The 19,492-nt window shown below is 47.9% G+C and overlaps 1 protein-coding gene across 1 annotated transcript in view; it reads left to right on the plus strand.

The window, feature by feature from the left end:
- TTLL9 (tubulin tyrosine ligase like 9) overlaps positions 1 to 19,492 on the plus strand; it is a 46,022-nt gene that overhangs the window by 8,354 nt on the left and 18,176 nt on the right. The window contains exons 3-9 of the mRNA XM_043883146.1: positions 4,436 to 4,528; positions 6,309 to 6,420; positions 8,485 to 8,670; positions 16,250 to 16,318; positions 16,971 to 17,045; positions 18,184 to 18,274; positions 19,321 to 19,361. Coding sequence (XP_043739081.1) covers positions 4,436 to 4,528; positions 6,309 to 6,420; positions 8,485 to 8,670; positions 16,250 to 16,318; positions 16,971 to 17,045; positions 18,184 to 18,274; positions 19,321 to 19,361 — 667 coding nt within the window. The remainder of the gene's footprint in view (positions 1 to 4,435; positions 4,529 to 6,308; positions 6,421 to 8,484; positions 8,671 to 16,249; positions 16,319 to 16,970; positions 17,046 to 18,183; positions 18,275 to 19,320; positions 19,362 to 19,492) is intronic.

A 19,492-nucleotide genomic window follows, 5' to 3' on the forward strand; every position in this document is an offset into this window, starting at 1 on the left:
GGAAAAAAGGAAAGATATACCCATCTGAATGCAGAGTTCCAAAGAATATCAAGGAGAGATAAGAAAGCCTTTATAAATGATCAATGAAAAGAAATAGAGAAAAACAGTAGAATGGGAAAGCCTAGAGATCTCTTCAAGAGAATTATAGATACCAAGGGAACATTTCATGCAAAGATGGGCACAATAAAGGACAGAAATGGTATGGACCTAACAGAAGCAGAAGATATTAAGAAGAGGTGGCAAGAATACACAGAAGAACTATAAAAAAAAGATCTTCATGACCCAGATAACCATGATGGTGTGATCACTCACCTGGAGCCAGACATCCTAGAGTGTGAAGTCAAGTGGGCCTTAGATTTGATAGACAGAGTGCCTGAAGAACTATGGATGGAGGTTTGTGACATTGTTCAGGAGGCAGCGATCAAGACCATGCCCAAGAAAAAGAATTGCAAAAAGGCAAAATAGTTGCCTTTCATCACTACAAACAAAGCTAGTGGAAGTGATGGAATTCCAGCCGAGCTATTTCAAATCCTAAAAGATGATGTTGTTAAAGTGCTGCACTCAATATGCCAGCAAATTTGGAAATCTCAGCAGTGGCCACAGGACTGGAAAAGGTCATTTTTCATTCCCATCCCAAAGAAAGGCAACGCCAAAGAATGTTCAAACTACCACACAATTGCACTCATCTCACACACTAGCAAAGCAACGCTCAAAATTCTCTAAGCGGGGCTTCAACAGTATGTGCATCGAGAACTTCCAGATGTACAAGCTGGATTTAGAAAAGGTAGAGGAACCAGAGATCAAATTGCCAACATCTGTTGGATCATAGAGAAAGCAAGTGAGTTCCAGAAAAGCATCTACTTCTGCTTTATTGACTACGCCAGAGCCTTTGACTGTGTGGATCACAACAAACTGAAAAATTCTTAAAGTGATGGGAGTACCAGACCACCTTACCTGCCTCCTGAGAAATCTGTAAGCAGGTCAAGAAGCAACAGTTAGAACTGGACATGGAACAACAGGCTGGTTCCAAATCAGGAAAGGAGTTCGTCAAGGGTGTATATTATCACCCTGCTTATTTAACTTCTATGCAGAATACATCATGTGAAATGCTGGGCTGGATGAAGCACAAGCTGGAATGAAGATTGCCCGGAGAAATATCAATAACCTCAGATACACAGATGATACTACCCTTATGGGGGAAAGTGAATTAGAGCTAAAAAAGCCTCTTGATGAAAGTGAAAGAGCAGAGTGAAAAAGCTGGCTTAAAACGCAACATTCAAAAAACTAAGATCATGGCATCCGGTTCCATCACTTCATGGCAATAGATGGGGAAACAATGGAAAAAGTGACAGACTTTATTTTCTTGGGTTCCAAAATCACTGTAAATGGTGACTGCAGCCATGAAGTTAAAAGATGCTTGATCCTTGGAAGAAAAGTTACAACCAACCTAAACAGCATACTAAAAAGCAGAGACATTACTTTGCCGACAAAGGTCCGTCTAGTCAAGACTATGGTTTTTCCAATAATCATGTATGGATGTGAGAGTTGGACTATAAAGAAAGCTGAGTGCTGAAAAATTGATGCTTTTGAACTGTGGTGTTGATGAAGACTCTTGAGAGTTCCTTGGACTACAAGGAGATCCAACCAGTCAGTCAATCCTAAAGGAAATCAGTCCTGAATATTCATTAGAAGGACTGATGCTGGAACTGAAGCTCCAATACTTTGGCCACCTGATATGAAGAACTGACTCACTGGAAAAGACCCTAATTCTGGAAAGATTGAAGGCATGAGGAGAAGGGGACGACAGAGGATGAGATGGTTGGAAGGCATCATCAACTCGATGGACATGAGTCTGAGCAAGCTCCGGGAGTCTTGGTGATGGACAGGGAGGCCTGTCGTGCTGCAGTCCATGGGATCGCAAAGAGTTGGACACGACTAAGTGACTGAACTGAAGTGACCCCACTTTATTCTTTTCAAATTTGTTTTAGATCTTCTAGTTCTAATATCTTTGTGTGTTTGTGTGTGCTCAGTTGCTTAGTCATATCTGATTCTCTGCAACCCCATGAATTGTAGCCTGCCAGGCCCCTCTGTCCATGGAATTTTTCAGACAGGAATACTGGAGTGGGTTGCCATTTCTTTCTCCAAGGGTCTTCCCGACCTAGGAATCGAGCCTGCATCTCTTGTGTCTCCTGCATTGGCAGGCGAATTCCTTACCATTGAACCACCAGGGAAGTCCTTCTAATATCTTTGCCTTTCCACATATATTTTAGAATTATTCTACCAAAAAAACTCACTAGGATTTTGATCCCAGGAATCATATTAAATCTGCACACCAATTTGGGAAGAATTGACACCTCTACTGAGTCTTCCAATCCATGTACATGGTACGGTTCTCTGTTTATCTAGATCTTTGAATTTTTGCTTTTGTAGTTTTCAGTACATAAGTTCTGCACATGTTTTGTTAGATTTGCACCTAAATATGCCTTTTTAAAAAGAACTTGTAAATTATATTTTTAATTTCAGTGTTCATGTGCTCATCGATAATATATAGAAATATAACTAATTTTTGAATATTCGTTTTATATCCTGTGATCTCACTGATCCCACCTATTGGTTCATGAATTGTTTCTTAAATTCCTTGGGAAGTTTTACATAGTCATCTGCAAAAAGGGACAATTTTCTTTCTTCTTTCCTGATCTACATCACTTTTCTTGCCTTCTTGAACTGTCTAGAACTTCTGGTGCTATGTTGAATAAGAGTAGTGAAAGTATACATCTTTGCTTTTTTCCTGGGTTCCTCATATGTTCTTCAAATGTGTCCTTAGTCACTCATTGAAACATTTTTATGATGGCTGCTTTAGAAAATTTGTCATATAATTCTAACACATCTGCCATTTTGGCATGGGTATTAGTCACATTGATATTTTCCTGATTCTTGGTGTGACAAGTGATTTCCAATTGAATCTTGAACATTTGGGGTATTATGCTGAAGAACTCTGGATCTTGTTTAAACCTATTTTAGGTGACATTTTCTGACCCTGCTCTGGCCAGGGAAATGGGTATGGTACCATCTCATTACTGTCATATAGGGTAGTCTAGGTTCCCCACTTGGCCTCCCTTGACACTTGAGGGTAGAGGGGGCTCCTTCTTACTGTTGGGTGGAGTGGGAGTTCTGGCTCCACTAGGCCTCTGCTGATTTCACCCTGGCTGGGAATGCCTTGTTCCTGCTCCCTGACTGACCCCCTCGAACACCACAGGAGGTGCAGCCTCATTACCACTGGGTAGTAGTGAAAGTCCTGACTCTTCACCAGGCCTCTGCGGACAATCAACCCAAGGGAGAGGGGTGCCTCCTTACTGCCAGGTGGGGATGGAAGTCCAGGCACATGTGGACATCACAGCAGATGTGGGCATCTTACTACCACCTGCTAGTGATGAAAGTCCAGGCTCCATCTTTGACCTTCTCTGACACCAGCCTACCCAGGTGTCTTGGGGGATGTTGGATGCCTTGTTCCAACCCGGTGGGAAGTCTAGATTCCCCATTCAGCCTTTGCTAGGTCACAGAGTTGGCCAGAGTACAGAAGTTATTGTCTTTCCTGGTTGGAGAGAGGGGCTTTTATTGGAGTTTTTTGTCTGTGTCAATTGGTGTTTCTGACTTGCCAGCTTCTTCCTCTCCACGTCTGGGACCTAAGAGGCAAAAAGATATCCCAGGGAATTTACCACATGCAATTCTTTGGATCCTGAGATCCTTAGCCAGTCGGTCTGCCTTCTTCTGTCCACCTTTCAGGGTCTTCTTATGTTTGTTTTATATCTCATGTCCTGGCGTTGTAGTTTTCCTGGTAGGAGGAAGAGGGAAAAGTATATCCATTCCATCTTCTCAGATGAGTGACAGAAAGGGGGATTTACAAATACTTATCACTTAATATGCTTCCCAGGTGGCACAGTGGCAAAGAATCCACCTGCCAGTGCAAAAAACATAGGAGGCACAGGTTCAATCCCTGCGTCGGGAAGATCCTTTGGAGAAGGAAATGGCAACCCACTCCAGTATTCTTGCTTGGAGAATTCCATGGACAGAGGAGCCTGGCAGGCTACAGTCTATGGGTCGAGAAGAGTTGGACATGACTGAGCGCCTGAGCACACACACAGCACACATCATTTAATAAAAGGATTAGCAGTGGCTTATGTGAAGCCACCAGACCGTAGAAAGCACTGAAGAAAATGAATGCTATTATTTTTCAATGATTCAAAGATTCTGTAATTCTCAATTTGATTTTTGTAAGTGTTTCATGCTCTGATGCTAAATTCTGAAATTTGGTAATTCTGTTTTGGCATTTCCAGGTATGGAATGAACATTTCTTCCTTTTCCTTTCTTCCTATCCTTGGACCATCCTAGGGAAATAGTTGATTCTGAGCAAATGTTCTGTTGCCTTTTCTTGTAGAGAGCAGAGAGCCTCAATCCGGTTCAAGACCACTCTTATGAATACTCTCATGGACGTCCTTCGCCACAGGCCGGGATGGGTGGAAGTAAAGGAGTAAGATCCCCCCTCCACCAGCCTCATCTCTCCTTCCCTTGTCCCTCAGGTCTTTGTCTCCCTTTGTTTTTCTCCCTTCCCCTGGGTGGCCTCTGGGATTTGTTCCAATTTGGCTATGACGGGGCCAATATTTATTTAGCATCCACAATGTGTCAAGTGCATTACTGATGCCATCTCTGTCTTATTTAAGCCTCATAACCATCCAGAAAAGTGTGATTATGTTCAGAGATATTAAGCCAATTGTTTAAGGTCACACAGAAAGTAAATGTCAGAGTGGGGTTCAAACCCAATGCAATTTGACTATTTCACAGCCAGTGTCCTATTGATCTCTATGCATCCATCACAGACTCATGGGATGAATTCTTCCATGATAGTAGGTCCTGGTATCTTACTAATTCTGTGACCCTGAACAAGTGTTTTGACCCCTAAACCTACATTTCTTCTTCTATACGGAGCCCTCTGGATACTGAGATGAACAAGCATACAACCCCTGGCACATAGTAGGTGCTAATGTTAGTGAGGGTTAAGATTTGGATGCATGTAACAGAGATACAAAGTAAAAGAGGCTTTGACTAACTAGAATTTATTTATCCCTCCCACTGAAGTCCAGATGTAGGAGGTTCAGAGGTGGTGTGGAAATGTGGGACCCATCTGCTTCCGTCTTTCCACTCTGCCACTCCTGGAGCCTTTCTTGCTCTGCCACTTAATAACTTAGTTCCTTAACCTCTCTGTGCCTCAGTTTCTTCATCTTTAAAATGGACATAATAACAGAACCTAATTGTATATATACATTTACTGTGTATATATGTGTGTATTCATACATGGCATGTGCCAAACAATGCCATGCCCCATGTATGAATACACACATATATCCATAGTAGAACTATAAAGACACTCATAGATATGATTCCAAGTTCAGGCTAATGGCTTCCTTTGAGACAAAAGAATAGGAGGTACAATCAGGCAAGGATATACATGGGGCTTTGGTTATATCTAATTTTTTACTAAAAAAGTTGAAAGTAATCATGGTGTTTTATTTATTGTCATTCATGCCTTTTTCAGGCATCTCCTCTGTGTACCCCGCTCTGCTATGTGGATTTAGTAGCTACGTGTAGTTTCCTGTCCCCCTCTCTGGCATGGTGGTGAGGAATGGATCAGAATTTGGAGGAGGGCAGACTTGGGTGTGAATCCTGAGGCTACTGTGTCCTCAGTGAGCAAGGCCGTCCCCATCTTAGGGCTCCAGGCATGATCACAGCCCTTTGGGGGCTGCTCTGAAGACTCAGTGAGAGGAAAGCTTTTTGAACTGGGAAGGGCTTACAAATGTGACCTAATTCCACTGCTTGGTAATGTGGATTCAGAGGTGGCTATGTGGATGCTTCTAGGACCCCAGCAGTTCACACGAGCAGGTAAGGTTGGCAGGTTGCCGTGGACCATGTAGCATAGTGGGGACTGTGATCTGGAGAGGGTGTGCCCTGTCTATGGTGATGAGCGCTGGGGGAGAGGGGCATCTGGGCTCAGTATGGCCAGATCTGAGATCTGCTGATTGTTCAAAGGAAGCCGGCAGCCTGGATTTTTGTAGGAACGTTTCTGTAGTTTTCACTCTCACAGGCCTGTAGTTTTCACAGGCCTCACCAAGTCCATGGTGGGCAGCGGCAGCCCAAAACCACCTCCTTGAGACCCCCAAAGGGCATACAGCTGCTCACCCCTCAGCTGCCCCACCCCAGACCCCCGGCAGTGCTGAGGTCCTCAGTCCTAACTTCTGTCCCACCCCTGCCTCCAGCGAAGGGGAGTGGGATTTCTACTGGTGTGATGTCAGCTGGCTTCGGGAGAACTTTGACCACACCTACATGGGCGAGCACGTGCGGATCAGCCACTTCCGAAACCACTACGAGGTGAGCCGGGTGGGCTCGGGGACTGGGCATGGCAGTGAGCAGCGGCTGGCCGGGGACACAGGGACGAGAATGGAGAAGTATAAGGGAATTTGGAGGTACATGCCAGGTGTGGGGTAGGTGCACTAGATCCATGATGAGCTAGTGTGAGGCAGACCTGAGGAACACACTGCCTTGGGGAGGGGCTTGAGGTCATGGGCTAGCTGGCCTCCGGTGCAGAGGAGGAGCAAGCAGGATGTTTGAGGGATTGTGTGATTTCAGGATGAGGCAAGTTGAGCTGTTTGGAGTCTAGAGATGAGAAGGAAGAATGTGCTGCACTCAATATGCCAGCAAATTTGGAAAACTCAGCAGTGGCCACAGGACTGGAAAAGGTCCGTTTTCATTCCAATCCCTAAGAAAGGCAATCCCAAAGAATGCTCCAACTACCGCACAATTGCACTCATCTCACACACTAGCAAAGTAATGCTCAAAATTCTCCAAGTCAGGCTTCAGCAATACGTGAACCGAGAACTTCCAGATGTTCAAGCTGGTTTTAGAAAAGGCAGATATCAAATTGCCAATATCCGCTGGATCATCGAAAAAGCAAGAGAGTTCCAGAAAAACATCTATTTCTGCTTTATTGACTATGCCAAAGCCTTCGACTGTGTGGATCACAATAAACTGTGGAAAATTCTGAAGGAGATGGGAATACCAGACCACCTGACCTGCCTCTTGAGAAACCTGTATGCAGGTCAGGAAGCAACAGTTAGAACTGGACATGGAACAACAGACTGCTTCCAAATAGGAAAAGGAGTACATCAAGGCTATATATTGTCACCGTGCTTATTTAACTTATATGCAGAGTACATCATGAGAAACGCTGGGCTGGAAGAAGCACAAGCTGGAATGAAGATTGCTGGGAGAAATATCAATAACCTCAGATATGCAGATGACACCACCCTTTTGGCAGAAAGTGAAGAGGAACTAAAAAGCCTCTTGATGAAAGTGAAAGAGGAGAGTGAAAAAGTTGGCTTAAAGCTCAACATTCAGGAAACTAAGATCATGGCATCTGGTCCCATCACCTCATGGGAAATAGATGAGGAGACAGTGGAAACAGTGTCAGACTTTATTTTTTTGGGCTCCAAACTCACTGCAGATGGTGACTGCAGCCATGAAATTAAAAGACGCTTACTCCTTGGAAGGAAAGTTATGACCAACCTAGATAGCATATTAAAAAGCAGAGACATTACTTTGCCAACAAAGGTCTGTCTGGTCAAGGCTATGGTTTTTCCAGTGGTCATGTATGGATGTGAGAGTTGGACTGTGAAGAAAGCTGAGCGCCAAAAAATTGATGCTTTTGAACTGTGGTGTTGGAGAAGACTCTTGAGAGTCCCTTGGACTGCAAGGAGATCCAACCAGTCCATCCTGAAGGAGATCCGTCCTGGGTGTTCATTGGAAGGACTGATGCTGAAGCTGAAACTCCAGTACTTTGGCCACCTCATGCGAAGAGTTGACTCATTGGAAAGACCCTAATGCTGGGAGGGATTGGGGGCAGGAGGAGAAGGGGACGACAGAGGATGAGATGGCTGGATGGCGTCGCCGACTCGATGGGCATGAGTTTGAGTGAACTCCGGGAGTTTGTGATGGACAGGGAGGCCTGGCGTGCTGCGATTCATGGGGTCACAAAGAGTCAGACACTACTGAGCGACTGAACTGAACTGAGACCATGAAGATGGGACGGGCGGGAGCATGGGAACAAAGGTGGGAGATTTGAAAAGGTTAGTGCAGCTTAGTAGTTAGAACAAAAACTTTGGAGTCAGACAGGCCCAGGTCAAACCCTGCCTGTGCTGCCTGTTATCTAGATAGCTCTGGGCAACTGACAACCTTTCTGAGCCTCAGTTTGCCTGACTGCCTAGTCGAGATCATTATAGACTGGCAGACTCTCAGTCAAAGTTGCCCTTATTCTTACTCTTACCTTGCAGAGAATGGGTCTACTGAGGGCCGCGGTTGGTGGGATGTTGGGGTTGGCAGGTGGATAGGGCAGTGAGCATGAGCACCAGTGACCTGCCTGCCCATCTTGCTGCCCAGCTCACCCGCAAGAACTATATGGTGAAGAACCTGAAGCGATTCCGGAAACAAATGGAGCGTGAGGCAGGAAAGCTGGAGGCAGCCAAGTGCGACTTCTTCCCCAAAACCTTTGAGATGCCCTGCGAGTACCACCTATTTGTGGAGGAGTTTCGTAAAAACCCAGGCATCACCTGGATCATGAAACCTGTGAGTGCCCAGTGCTGAGGCCTGGGGGTTGGGGCATCCTAGGCACTAGAGCAGGGCTCCTTCATTGGCACGTGTCTGGACAGGACTTTGCCTGGGAATTCAGCCTTAGATGCACCATCTGATTTTCCCTCAAGGGCTGACTACATCTCCTTCTCTCTGCAGTGTGTGGACTCGGCACCTGTGACTGCTGGTACACAGTATATGCTCAGTAAATGTTCATTAGATAAACAAATGAGCCTTAGGCCCCCAAGGCAGGGAACCCAGAGAAGTCGCTTTCTGATTTGAATGAAAACAATGGCCAGGCTGTGAGAAGGGCTTTGCTTGCATTGCCTGTTGCCCACGTTCTCGTAATGGCCCTTGGGAGGAGGTATTATCTGCCCTGTTTTAAAGATGAGGAGCCTGAGACCTATTTATTCAGGCATCCCACACACGCTCTTTGAGCACCTGCCATGTGCCAGGCACAGAACTGGATGGTGGGGAGATAGCTCTCAGGTAGAGGATACATGTGTGGTTATAGCTGTGACAAGTGTTGATCAGGAGAATGGTTCCAGCAGAGGAAACAGCAGGAGGACTTTCTCCAGTCCTTCAGCAGGCTTCTCTGAAGAAGTGAGAGATTGGGCTCTGAGGCCAGACCCTTTGGTTCAACTATTAGCTGTGCCGTCTGCTAGCTGTGTGACCTCAGGTAGATGACTTAACTTCTCTGTGCCCCGGTTTCCCCATCTGGAAAGTGAGGATCACTATAGCACCTATCGATTGCATAATGTTGTTGTGTGACTAAATGGGTTAACAAAAGTACAGCATATCTTAGGTCCTCACTGAATGATAGTTATTGTTGTTGTAAGAATTAGTATTCAAAAACAAAAGGAAACAAATTTAAAAGAAAAAGAATTGAGCTTTGATCTGAAGGATACAGAGGAGTCAGCCCGGAGAAGGGCAGAGGTAGGAGCAGTCCAGGAGAAGGGAACTGCAAGCACAAAGACCTTGCACCTGGAGGGAGTCCTTGGAGGGATCAAGAAACTGAGAGGAGGGCAAGGATGCCAGAGCTCCTGTCAGCCCCTCAGCCCTTCCTCATGACAGGGCTGGACTCTCAAAACAATGCCACCATAGCCTTGAATGGCATTATCAGAGCCCCCCAGTATTTTCTGGATTTGGGAACATGCTGAGCCCCAGGAAGGGAGCTGGGGGTAGGGTAGGGAGGGGGCAGTCCTTCTTGAGGCTGAGGACAGGCTAGTGTTGGCTGATACAGATTTAGCTAATATCACAGGTACGCGGCACTAGTGGTAAGGAACCCGCCTGCCAGTGCAGGAGACACAGGTTCAATCCCTGGGTTGGGAAGATCCCCTGGAGGAGGGCATGGCAACTCACTCCAGTACTCTTGCCTGGAGAATCCCATGGACAGAGGAGCCTGGAGGGTTACAGTCCATAGGGTCACAAAGAGCCGGACATGACTGAAGCGACTTAGCAAGCATGCACTCACAGGTACACACACGTGAATGGAGGGGGAAACTGACAAAAAACAATGGATGCTCCCAAAGGGGACTGAGCCAGGATTTACTCAGGCCTCTGATATGTGGCTGGAAGGCTCATCCCCCTCCCTGGGAGAAGGGAAGGCCAATGAGAAGGGCTTGGATGGGTGTTAAGCAGAGGAACACTGCAACTCACTGGGGCGGATCCCAGTTCCCAGTATTATCTTCTCAGACACATGGTAATTTGTGCTAATTGGGAACAAGCAACTGCACATTAAGTTGATTTCTTTCCCAGCCCCCGGCCTTTGTTAGCAGCGACACAACGACAGCTGTAATTAAGAGGAGGAATCTTGGCTTCACGTTTGTGTGTGTGTGCATGTGTGTGTGTGTGTGTGTGTGTCTCCTCTCTCCTGAATCGCTGAGGCTCCCTGTCTAGGGTGTGGGGTGTGGAGAGTTCGTGCTTCTAGTCAGAAGCCTGGGTTCTAATTCTGAGCCACCACTCACGAGCTCTGTGACCCTGAGCAGGTTACTCAGCCCTTCTCAGTCCATTTCCTCGTCTGTAAAATGCCCTTAATGGACACACCTGCCTTACAGGGTTATGAGATAATTCATTGAAGTTACATGGGTTGTATACATGAATTGTATAAGCTGTATAAAGTGCTTTGCACTTAGGTGCCTAACAATTGACCATTTTTATTGTTATTTCACAGAGTCTAGACAACACCATTTCTTCCCCCTGCCCCTGGGGAGCACTGGGTCCATGCTTCCCCAATTTGGACGTGCTCACAAATCCTTGGGGATCTGGTTAAAGTGCAGAGCCCCTCTCAGCAGGTCTGGATGAGACTTCAGAATCTGCATTGTTAACCACTCATGGTGAGCCACTGGGGCTGGTTCACAGACAACACTTTGAGTAATGAGACTGTAGAGAAGTAGTTCTCACACGCGAGGATCCTCTGGAGAGTTGATTGAAGCACCCACTCTACTGGATTCAGTTAGGCCTGGTGTGAGGCCTGAGAATCTGCATGCCTCACAAATTCCCAAATGGGGCAGTTAGGACTCTCCAGGGAAATTAGAACCATTAGGGGGTGTGTGTGTATGTGTGTGTGTGTGTGTGCGTCTGTAAGGAATTAGTTCGTGTGATATTGTGGGGGCTGGTAAGTCTAAACTGTGGTGACAGAAAGCTCAGGCAGGATTTCTCTGTTACAGTCTTGCAGCAAAATTGTTCTTTTTCCAGAACCCTCGGGTTTTGCTCTTAAGTTGTCATCTGAATGAGTGAAGCTCACCCACATCATCCAGAATGATATTCTTTACTTAAAGTCTGCTTATTGTAGATATTAATCACATCTAAAAAACGTCTTCTTAGCAGCATCTAGACAAACATTTGACCAAACAACTGGGCAGCATTGCCCACCCAAGTTGACGCATGAAATTAACCATCACACTGGGTTATAAGGGTGCTACTGGTGTGGGTGCCACACTCTGAGAACCAGTGGGCCAGATCATTAGTTCTGGGATCCTGTTGTTTGGATCCCTTTGGTGTGGAGAAATGTTAAAAAATAGGACATTGCCCTAAATTTGGAAATTAGAGGGAGAAAGCCCCTTGAGTCCCTCTATTCTCACAAGGCCTGCCTTTGTGACCCAGCCAATTATCATCCACTCATATACCAGACTTTTCACATCGTTGCTGTGGCCAGGCCATTGGGGCAGCGACCAGCCAGCCTTTCCCTCCAATGTCTCCTGTGCATGGTTCCCTGGGGCCTGTGAGCCTTCATCTTCCTCTTCAGTGGGGGCAGGGCAGTCTTGGAAGGAGAGGGTTGAGCTGAGTCCAAAGGGAGCAGACAGTGTCATCCCCTTCATGTCACCCTACTACATCCGCCTGCCAATGCAGGAGACACAAGAGATGTGGATTCGATCCCTGGGTTGGGAAGATTCCCCTGGAGGAGGGCATGGCAACCCACTCCAGTTTTCTTACCTGGAGAATCCCACGGACAGAGGAGCCTGGCGGGCTACAGTCCATGGAGTCGCAAAGAATTGGACACGACTTAGTGCACACATACAGGGACCCGTCTTCTCATCCCATCAGTCTAGTGTATAAATCACCTCAATCCAAACTTATTTCCACCTAAGCGCTCTCTCTCTCCCACTAGCCCAGGCCCTCTGGATTGACAAGGAAATGAACAGGACCCAGCTCATGGGGACCATGCTTGCTCCTCTAGCCTCCCTTGTGTGGCTGGGAGGACAGGTGGTAGGCGCTCAGGGCCCTGTCTGTCAGTCTCTCACTGTGTCCACAGAGCTGGTCTGACACTTCACTAAGGGCTGTGAGCATCTGGGGCGACCACTGGGCTGTGCTGGGCTTTGGGGGCCTCTGTCCAAACTACAGGATGGTAAAAATCGAGTTTTTAACATTTTCTCATGTGGGTTTACCCCAACCAGCGCTTCTCACACTTTTTCACTGAACTCTCCCAAGAGTTGGGATGTTTGGGATGGCAGGTAACAGAAAACCCCAACTCACAGCAGCTCAGACGAGAAGGCAAGGGTTCTAAACTATTCTCATGCCTGTGTCTCTGGAATCTGGTGAAATGTGTGGACCCCATCACAGAACAGGGTTTTTAGAAGCCTAGCATAGAGTGTGTCTGACTGTTAAAGAAAGCAACTATGTTGTAAAACAGTTACCAACTGTGTTAGTCCAGGTCCTCTGAGAAATAGACGCCAAGACAAGATTCAACAGGCCAGAGTGTGGCCTGTGGGACAAGGGGGAGGGAGCTGGGAGAGGCTAGGGGTGCTGATAACACCACCATGTCTGACCCCAGTGAGGGAGAGAGTGAGGGAAGGGTGGCCTAAGGGGAGCTCAGCGAGGCCCCGTGAGGCCTCGAGCCCAATTTGTTGTCAGAAGTCCCCTGTGTCCCAGGAGTGGGCCAGACTTCGTGTCCCTGCATCCTCGTCTCTGGCCTGGCCAGCAGGGCAGGGCTTCACTGCAGCACTGCAGTCAGAGTCCTGTGGGCACTTCTCACCAGGCGGCCACAAACTATTAACACATTCCTTCTGCTGCAGGAGTATATGTGCTTTTCATTAACAATTAAAGAGAGTTTAGCACCAGGCCCAATCGTTATCATAATTTCGAGGTTGTAACGAGTATAAGCAGTATTTGCTATATCAGCGACAGTTGTAATGCGATATGAAAATAACTGTGATTTCTTTTGAGAGCCAAGTCACAGGCCTGGCTAACACTGCTAGGATTTCATGCCTGCATTTATAATGGAAGGAAACATGAAAATCTGGTCATGGGTTAATGAAAATAAAGATGAAAAAATTTCCTCATTCAAATTTACAGACCCCAGGGAATTTCCTTTGATGGAAGGTTGTGCAAATCCAGGGGTGGTTTGTTAGGCAGTTCTACATTATCATCTACTCCCAGTTCAGTGGGCTGACTGCTCCTCTCAGTCACAACAAGGCTGCTGCAGCCCTAACTCACCTGCCTCACATCTCCACTTGCCACAGGAATAAGGGAATACCCTAGTTTTGTGTCCTTTAGAGGAAGACACAAATTCCCAGAAGTCGCCATAGCAGACTTCCCCTGGCATCCTGCCAGCTCACACCTGAATAAACCATGTTGCGGGGGCGTAGAACCACTGTGAGAGCTCAGACCTCCCCAGAGGGCAGGGCTGTGGGGAAGAGGAGACCCAAATGGAGTTCCCTTGGCAAGGAAAGAGAATGGTTGCTAGGGAGGCCACCAACCACATCTGCAACACCCACTGAATATGACCTGTGATGAATGGCCCCCAAGGGCATGGCAAGGGGAGGGAGGGGGTGAAGGGCTGTGAGTGGCTGCAGGTGATACAAAATCAAACTGGGTTCATTTTAATAACCCACTTGTATTGTTTTCCAATGAATAACATGAAAGTGAAAGTGAAAGTCATTCAGTCGTATCCAACTCTTTGTGACCCCCATGGACTGTAGAGTTCATGGAATTCTCCAGGCCAGAATACTAGAGTGGGTAGCCTTTCCCTTCTCCAGGGGATCTTCCCAAACCAGAGATTGAACCCAGGTCTCCCGCATTGCAGGTGGATTTTTTACCAACTGAGCCACAAGGGAAGCCCAATCAATAACATATCTTTAAATAAAAATACTATAAAAGTATTTTCCTCCTGATTTGTCAAGTAACACTGATGCTCCCAGAAGTGACACCATGTTTATCACCTAATTCTGCATGCTCCCTCACATTTTGCAGAAGCTGAGTGAGCCCTAGGCTTATGAAACACAGATTTAACCAGCCTGGATTTGTCACCTACAAGCTAGGTAACTTTGAGCAGAGGGCTTGGTCTCTCTGTTCCTTGATTTCCTTGGCTGCAAAATGGGGATATTAATGCCTACATACAAGTTTTTTGAAATGCTTTAAAGAGGTCATGAGTGTGAAATCTGTGTGCCTGGTTCATCGCTGAGAAATCTTAGCTGCTAACATTATGATTGTTAGGAACTGTTCCCCTAAATTTCGGTTTCCGTTGCTTCATTGCAAAACTCAGAGGCTTGAAACAACAGTCATCTCTGATGTAGCTCACGAGTCTCCAAGCTGGGCTTATGGCTGCTCCAGCATTTATCAAGGCAGCTTTACCGAGGGCTGGAGAATTCACTGCCAAGCTGGCTCACTAGCTCGGCTGGCAAGTTGGTACTGGCTGCTGGCCGGGAGCTCAGCCAGGGTTGAGGGCTGGAAGACTCAGTTGCCCTTCACATGGGCCTCTCCATGTGCCCTGAGCTTCCTCACAGCATGGTGGCTGGGTTCCCAGGGTGACCATCCTCCAAGAGAAGGCGTGTGGAAGCTGTGCTGTGTTTTATGACCCACTATTGGAACTCACACAGGATCACTTCTGCTGTACACAAAAATAGCTGAGACAGTCCTAGAGGCTCACACAGATTCAAGGAGAAGGGACAGCTATTTCTGCTCTTGACGGAAGGTGGAGGGTAATAAGGTTGTGGAAGACATATGGGACTGGGAATATCATGATTGCTTTTGGAAATGACAGTCCAGCAGGCTAGATATTAGATAATTTCCAATCTCAACCACCCTGATAAATCACCATGCAGGAAGTTTATTCTCCACTCTTTAGGATTCTTCCCTTAGGAGGACATCTTCTGGAATAGGCATGTCAGTGACAGCTCTGTCCATCTCACATTGTATAAAGAGCTTTTAACCAGCTGGGCCATGCTCCAAGAAGATGAGAGCGAAATGAGAATTTGCACAGGCTGGGTGCATTTATGCTGGAGAAAAACGACTCTGGGTCACCTGCTCAATGGCTGCAAATAATTAAAAAGGGCTCTTCTGGGGTCTAGGAGTCAGATTTGTTCTAGGAGGCCCTTGAGGCCAGTACCAGGCAGACAGAATTTTAGCCCAACACAGACTAAGCTGTGAAAGTCCATGAGGTCTGGATTATTGCTAAAGCATAAAGCCAAGCACACCTAGTGTATACCTTCTGGATGACTGCTTAATAGAGCTATCCTGCCATGGAATGGGCTATCTAGGGGTGGGGGAGGGTAGTGAGCTCCCTGGCTTTGTGAATGTGCAAGGTCAGGCAGGTGACCTGTAGAGGGATATCACAGAGGGAGCAATGTCTTTGGTGCCTCCTGCTCTGCATGATGTTAAAGATGCTCCCCGCCCCCCCCCCCCCAAAAAAAAGATGCTCCCAACCCTGAGACTCTGAAGCTTTAAATTATCCATTCTGGGATTCAGTAAAGGCAGACTGACTTCAGTATTAGCTGAAGCAAAATCTAATTAGGAAGGCAAATTGATTTCCAAAAAAAGAATTGGATGATATGTTCCCAGGACTGTTAGAAATGGCTTTTTAATTGTCTGCTCCTTTGTATTATTCATGCAATTGTGTGCCTTTGTGAACCAAGTCTCTCACTTTCCTCCCTACTTCCCTCCCTCCCTCCCGCCTGGCTTAACACCTTCTCTGTCCCAACCCCTTCAAGGCTGTGCTGGGCCAATCTTTGGGGACAGCTGGGAGGCCCACGAGGGAGTTGGAGACAGATAAATGCTGGGGAAGGGCCCCAGGTCCAAGGGCCCACAGGGAACCACATGGAGCTAAGAGCCAATCTTTCTACCCTGACCCCCACCCCAGGTAGCCCGGTCACAGGGGAAGGGCATCTTCCTCTTCCGGAGGCTGAAGGACATCATGGACTGGAAGAAGGTGAGCTTTCCTCTCCCCCTTCCTCCCCACACCTCCTTTGCCCCCTTGCAGGGATCTGGGGCCCCTCCTCCTCACCCTCAATGCTCAGAGGGCTGGCAAAGGAGCTCTGCCCACAGGCCTGCCAATGGGTGCAGGGTCTCTGGAGTCAAATTGCCCGGGTTCAAATCCTGACCTTACCACTTCCTAGCTGTGAGCTTGGGCAAGTTATTTCACTTCTTGATGCCCGCAATAAATCAGGATAGTAATAGTACCCGCTGAAGATGCGATGAGTTAGTGTGTCTAAGAGAACAGTACGCTCTTTTCCTGGGCCTCTGACTCATCTGGCTGGGGGAGTTTGGCTAATTCTTCCTCCGGCTCCTGGACTAAGCCTGAAGCAGCCCTCTCCCTGGCCCCCAGCCCAAGCCTGTCTTGGTCCAGGAATCAGTGTAATAGAAATGCTGGTCCCAACCCTGTCCCCACTGTTCAGCAGCTCTGTGGTCTTGGGGAAAGTGCTGAACCCCTCTGAACCTGAGAGATGGTAATGGTGCACCCGGGTGACGGGAGCAGGCTGTCACAACCCGCACCTACTGCGCTAGCAGGCTTGCAGCAGGGGAACAATAAATGAACTGCCATTCCTCACTGTGTGTCCCTGTTCCTCCCATGAAACTGTCAGGGCACCGCTGGGAAGAAGCTCACCAGCCTGGAGGCCCAGCCGGCCCGAAACACTGTCAATCCCTCTGGCAGCCATGTGAGTATAAGTAGGGGTGGCCCAGGACCCCAGAAAGAGAACTGGCTGCTTTGATGGAGAAGCATATCTTCAGGGAGGGGGTGATGGTAGGTGTAGACAATTCTGCCCTTGGGCCCAGATGACCTCACCAAGCAAGTAACATTTGCCCCGGGGCCTCGGTTTTCTCACAGGGTTACCGTGAAGGGGACAATGGGTGGGAAAGGGCTTTGCAGATGGTGAGGTGAAAAGGCCGGGAGTTGGGCTGGCTGCAAAGAATCAGCAGGAAGAGAAGGGAGAGGAATGTCCTTGGAGGCCTGCGTGGTGCTGCAGCAACACCACCAATGGGACTTTCTCCAGTCGGGGGAATGGTGCACGCTTGTGCCCTCTGATGACCTGACCACTAGTGACATGTTAATATCCGGACGCTGAAAATGAGGCTAGGGCAACTTGAAAGGCTGGACTTTTATTTCCTCTTTGACTATTGTAAAATATACATAAAAATTTTCAGTTTAACCTTATTTAAGTGTGCAATTCAATGGCATTAAGTACATTCATAGTTTTGTGCAAACTGTGTTCCATTTCTAGAACTTTTTCATCTTCCCCAGCTGAAACTTGTACCCATTAAACACTAACTCTCTTCTGCCCTGCCGCCCCCAACCCCTGACAGCCCCCTTCCTACTTTCTATCTCTAAGAATTTCACTACTCTCACCTCGTGTAAGTGGAATCAGACAAGATTTGTCCTGTTAGGTCTGGCTTTTTTCACTTGGCATGATGCCTCCAAGTTTCATCTGTACTGTCACATGGAATATCATTTCCTTTTAATCAATTTAAATATAAATGTACATAGCCACATGTGACTGGTAGCTGCCCTACTGGACAGACCAGATTTGGATTGTTAAATGCCCAGGCTCTGGGCCCAGCCTGTGTGAGACCACTTCCCAGCTATACCACCCATCAGCTGTGTGACCTTGAGCAAGTCACTCCCCCTGTCTGTGCTTCAGTTTCTCATCTGTAAAATGGTGATAATATTAGTACTTTCCTGACAGGGTTGATTTAAGGATCAGATCATATACCCAAAGTAGAGAGCCTAACACAAGGCCTCTTACACAGGAAATGCTACCCCCGCAAAATGTTAATAACAATTATTATTACAACTAGGACACAAGAAGTTCTGATGACCAGAAAGATGAAATTCCCGTGGAGAACTATGTAGCTCAGCGTTACATCGAAAATCCCTACTTGATAGGAGGTGAGATGGCCGTCTCTGCTCCCTGCCCTTCTACAGGATCGTCGGTCGGTTAGTCAGTCAACAAGCCTGGATTAGCAGCCAGTCACGGGCTCAGCCTGCCGCCAGACATGATGAGATGCAAAGATGGAGCCCTGTCCTGCAGGGTCTTGACCGAGAGGGGCCAGTGCTCTGAAGAGGCCCCATGGAACAGCATTAATATCACTTGCCTCCTCTCACTTCCTCAGACATTGTCCTTCCTCAGGGACATTTGTGGGTCTCTCCTCCGCCCCTCCCTATCCCAGTGACCCCATCTTCCCTCATGACTTTAATCACCACCCAGATCCCGTGACCCCCAGATTTCTCTCTCCGGCTAAGACCTTGTCCCACACCACAGACCCTGATGTCCCACACGCTGTGACATCCCCTTGAGAGCATCTCTCAGCAGCTCGAACCCAACAAGACTAAAATCTAGCCTTGTCCTCCCCTTACCATCTGGCTCACCCCTCAGTCTCCCTACCTGGGGACAGAACTGTCCCCACCCCAAGCCAGAAGGTGGAGACTATTCTGGAAACGTCTCTCTCTCTTCTCCTCCTACATCCGGTTCTCCATCAAGCCTCCGCGCAGCTCTTGAATTTCCTAGCTGGCCATGTCCATACCCAGTTCTGGCCACTGTCCTCTCCCTCCTAACTGATGCCCACAGCTCTGGTCCCCTTTGCTCCACTCCACACACAGTCCCCAGAGGGGTCAGACACCCCTCAGCGGCTTCCCATGGTTGTTGGAACAAGACCCAAAAACCGCACACGACTTGGCCCCTGCTGACCTCTGACCTCGTCTCCTTGCACTCTGCCCTTGGACAAGCCCCCTTAGTCCTCTCTGGGCCTCTGTTCAGGCAGCACCTCCTGCCCAAAGGCCCCGCCCACTCTGGGCTCAGCAGGCACCTGGCACCTCCTGTGGTTTTATTGGGATTCACATCGGGCCAGTCCACTGCCATCTCTCCCAAACCTAGCTTGGTGCTGGACACACCATTGGTATTCATTATGCCAATTCATTCTCCCCTTGCTTGACAGGCCGCAAGTTTGACCTGCGTGTCTACGTGCTGGTGATGTCGGTGAGTGACCAAGACAGGTGCTCTCCTCCAGGGTGGGGGAGGGGCAGCTGGCCCAGGGGACCGGGCAGAAGCCATTCTGGGGGCACCCATGTGAGCTGTCTGGTTTTTCCTGCCTGGGAGAGCCCAGGGGG

This window comes from Cervus elaphus, chromosome 23, assembly GCF_910594005.1.
Source record: "Cervus elaphus chromosome 23, mCerEla1.1, whole genome shotgun sequence".
Classification (NCBI taxonomy): domain Eukaryota; kingdom Metazoa; phylum Chordata; class Mammalia; order Artiodactyla; family Cervidae; genus Cervus; species Cervus elaphus.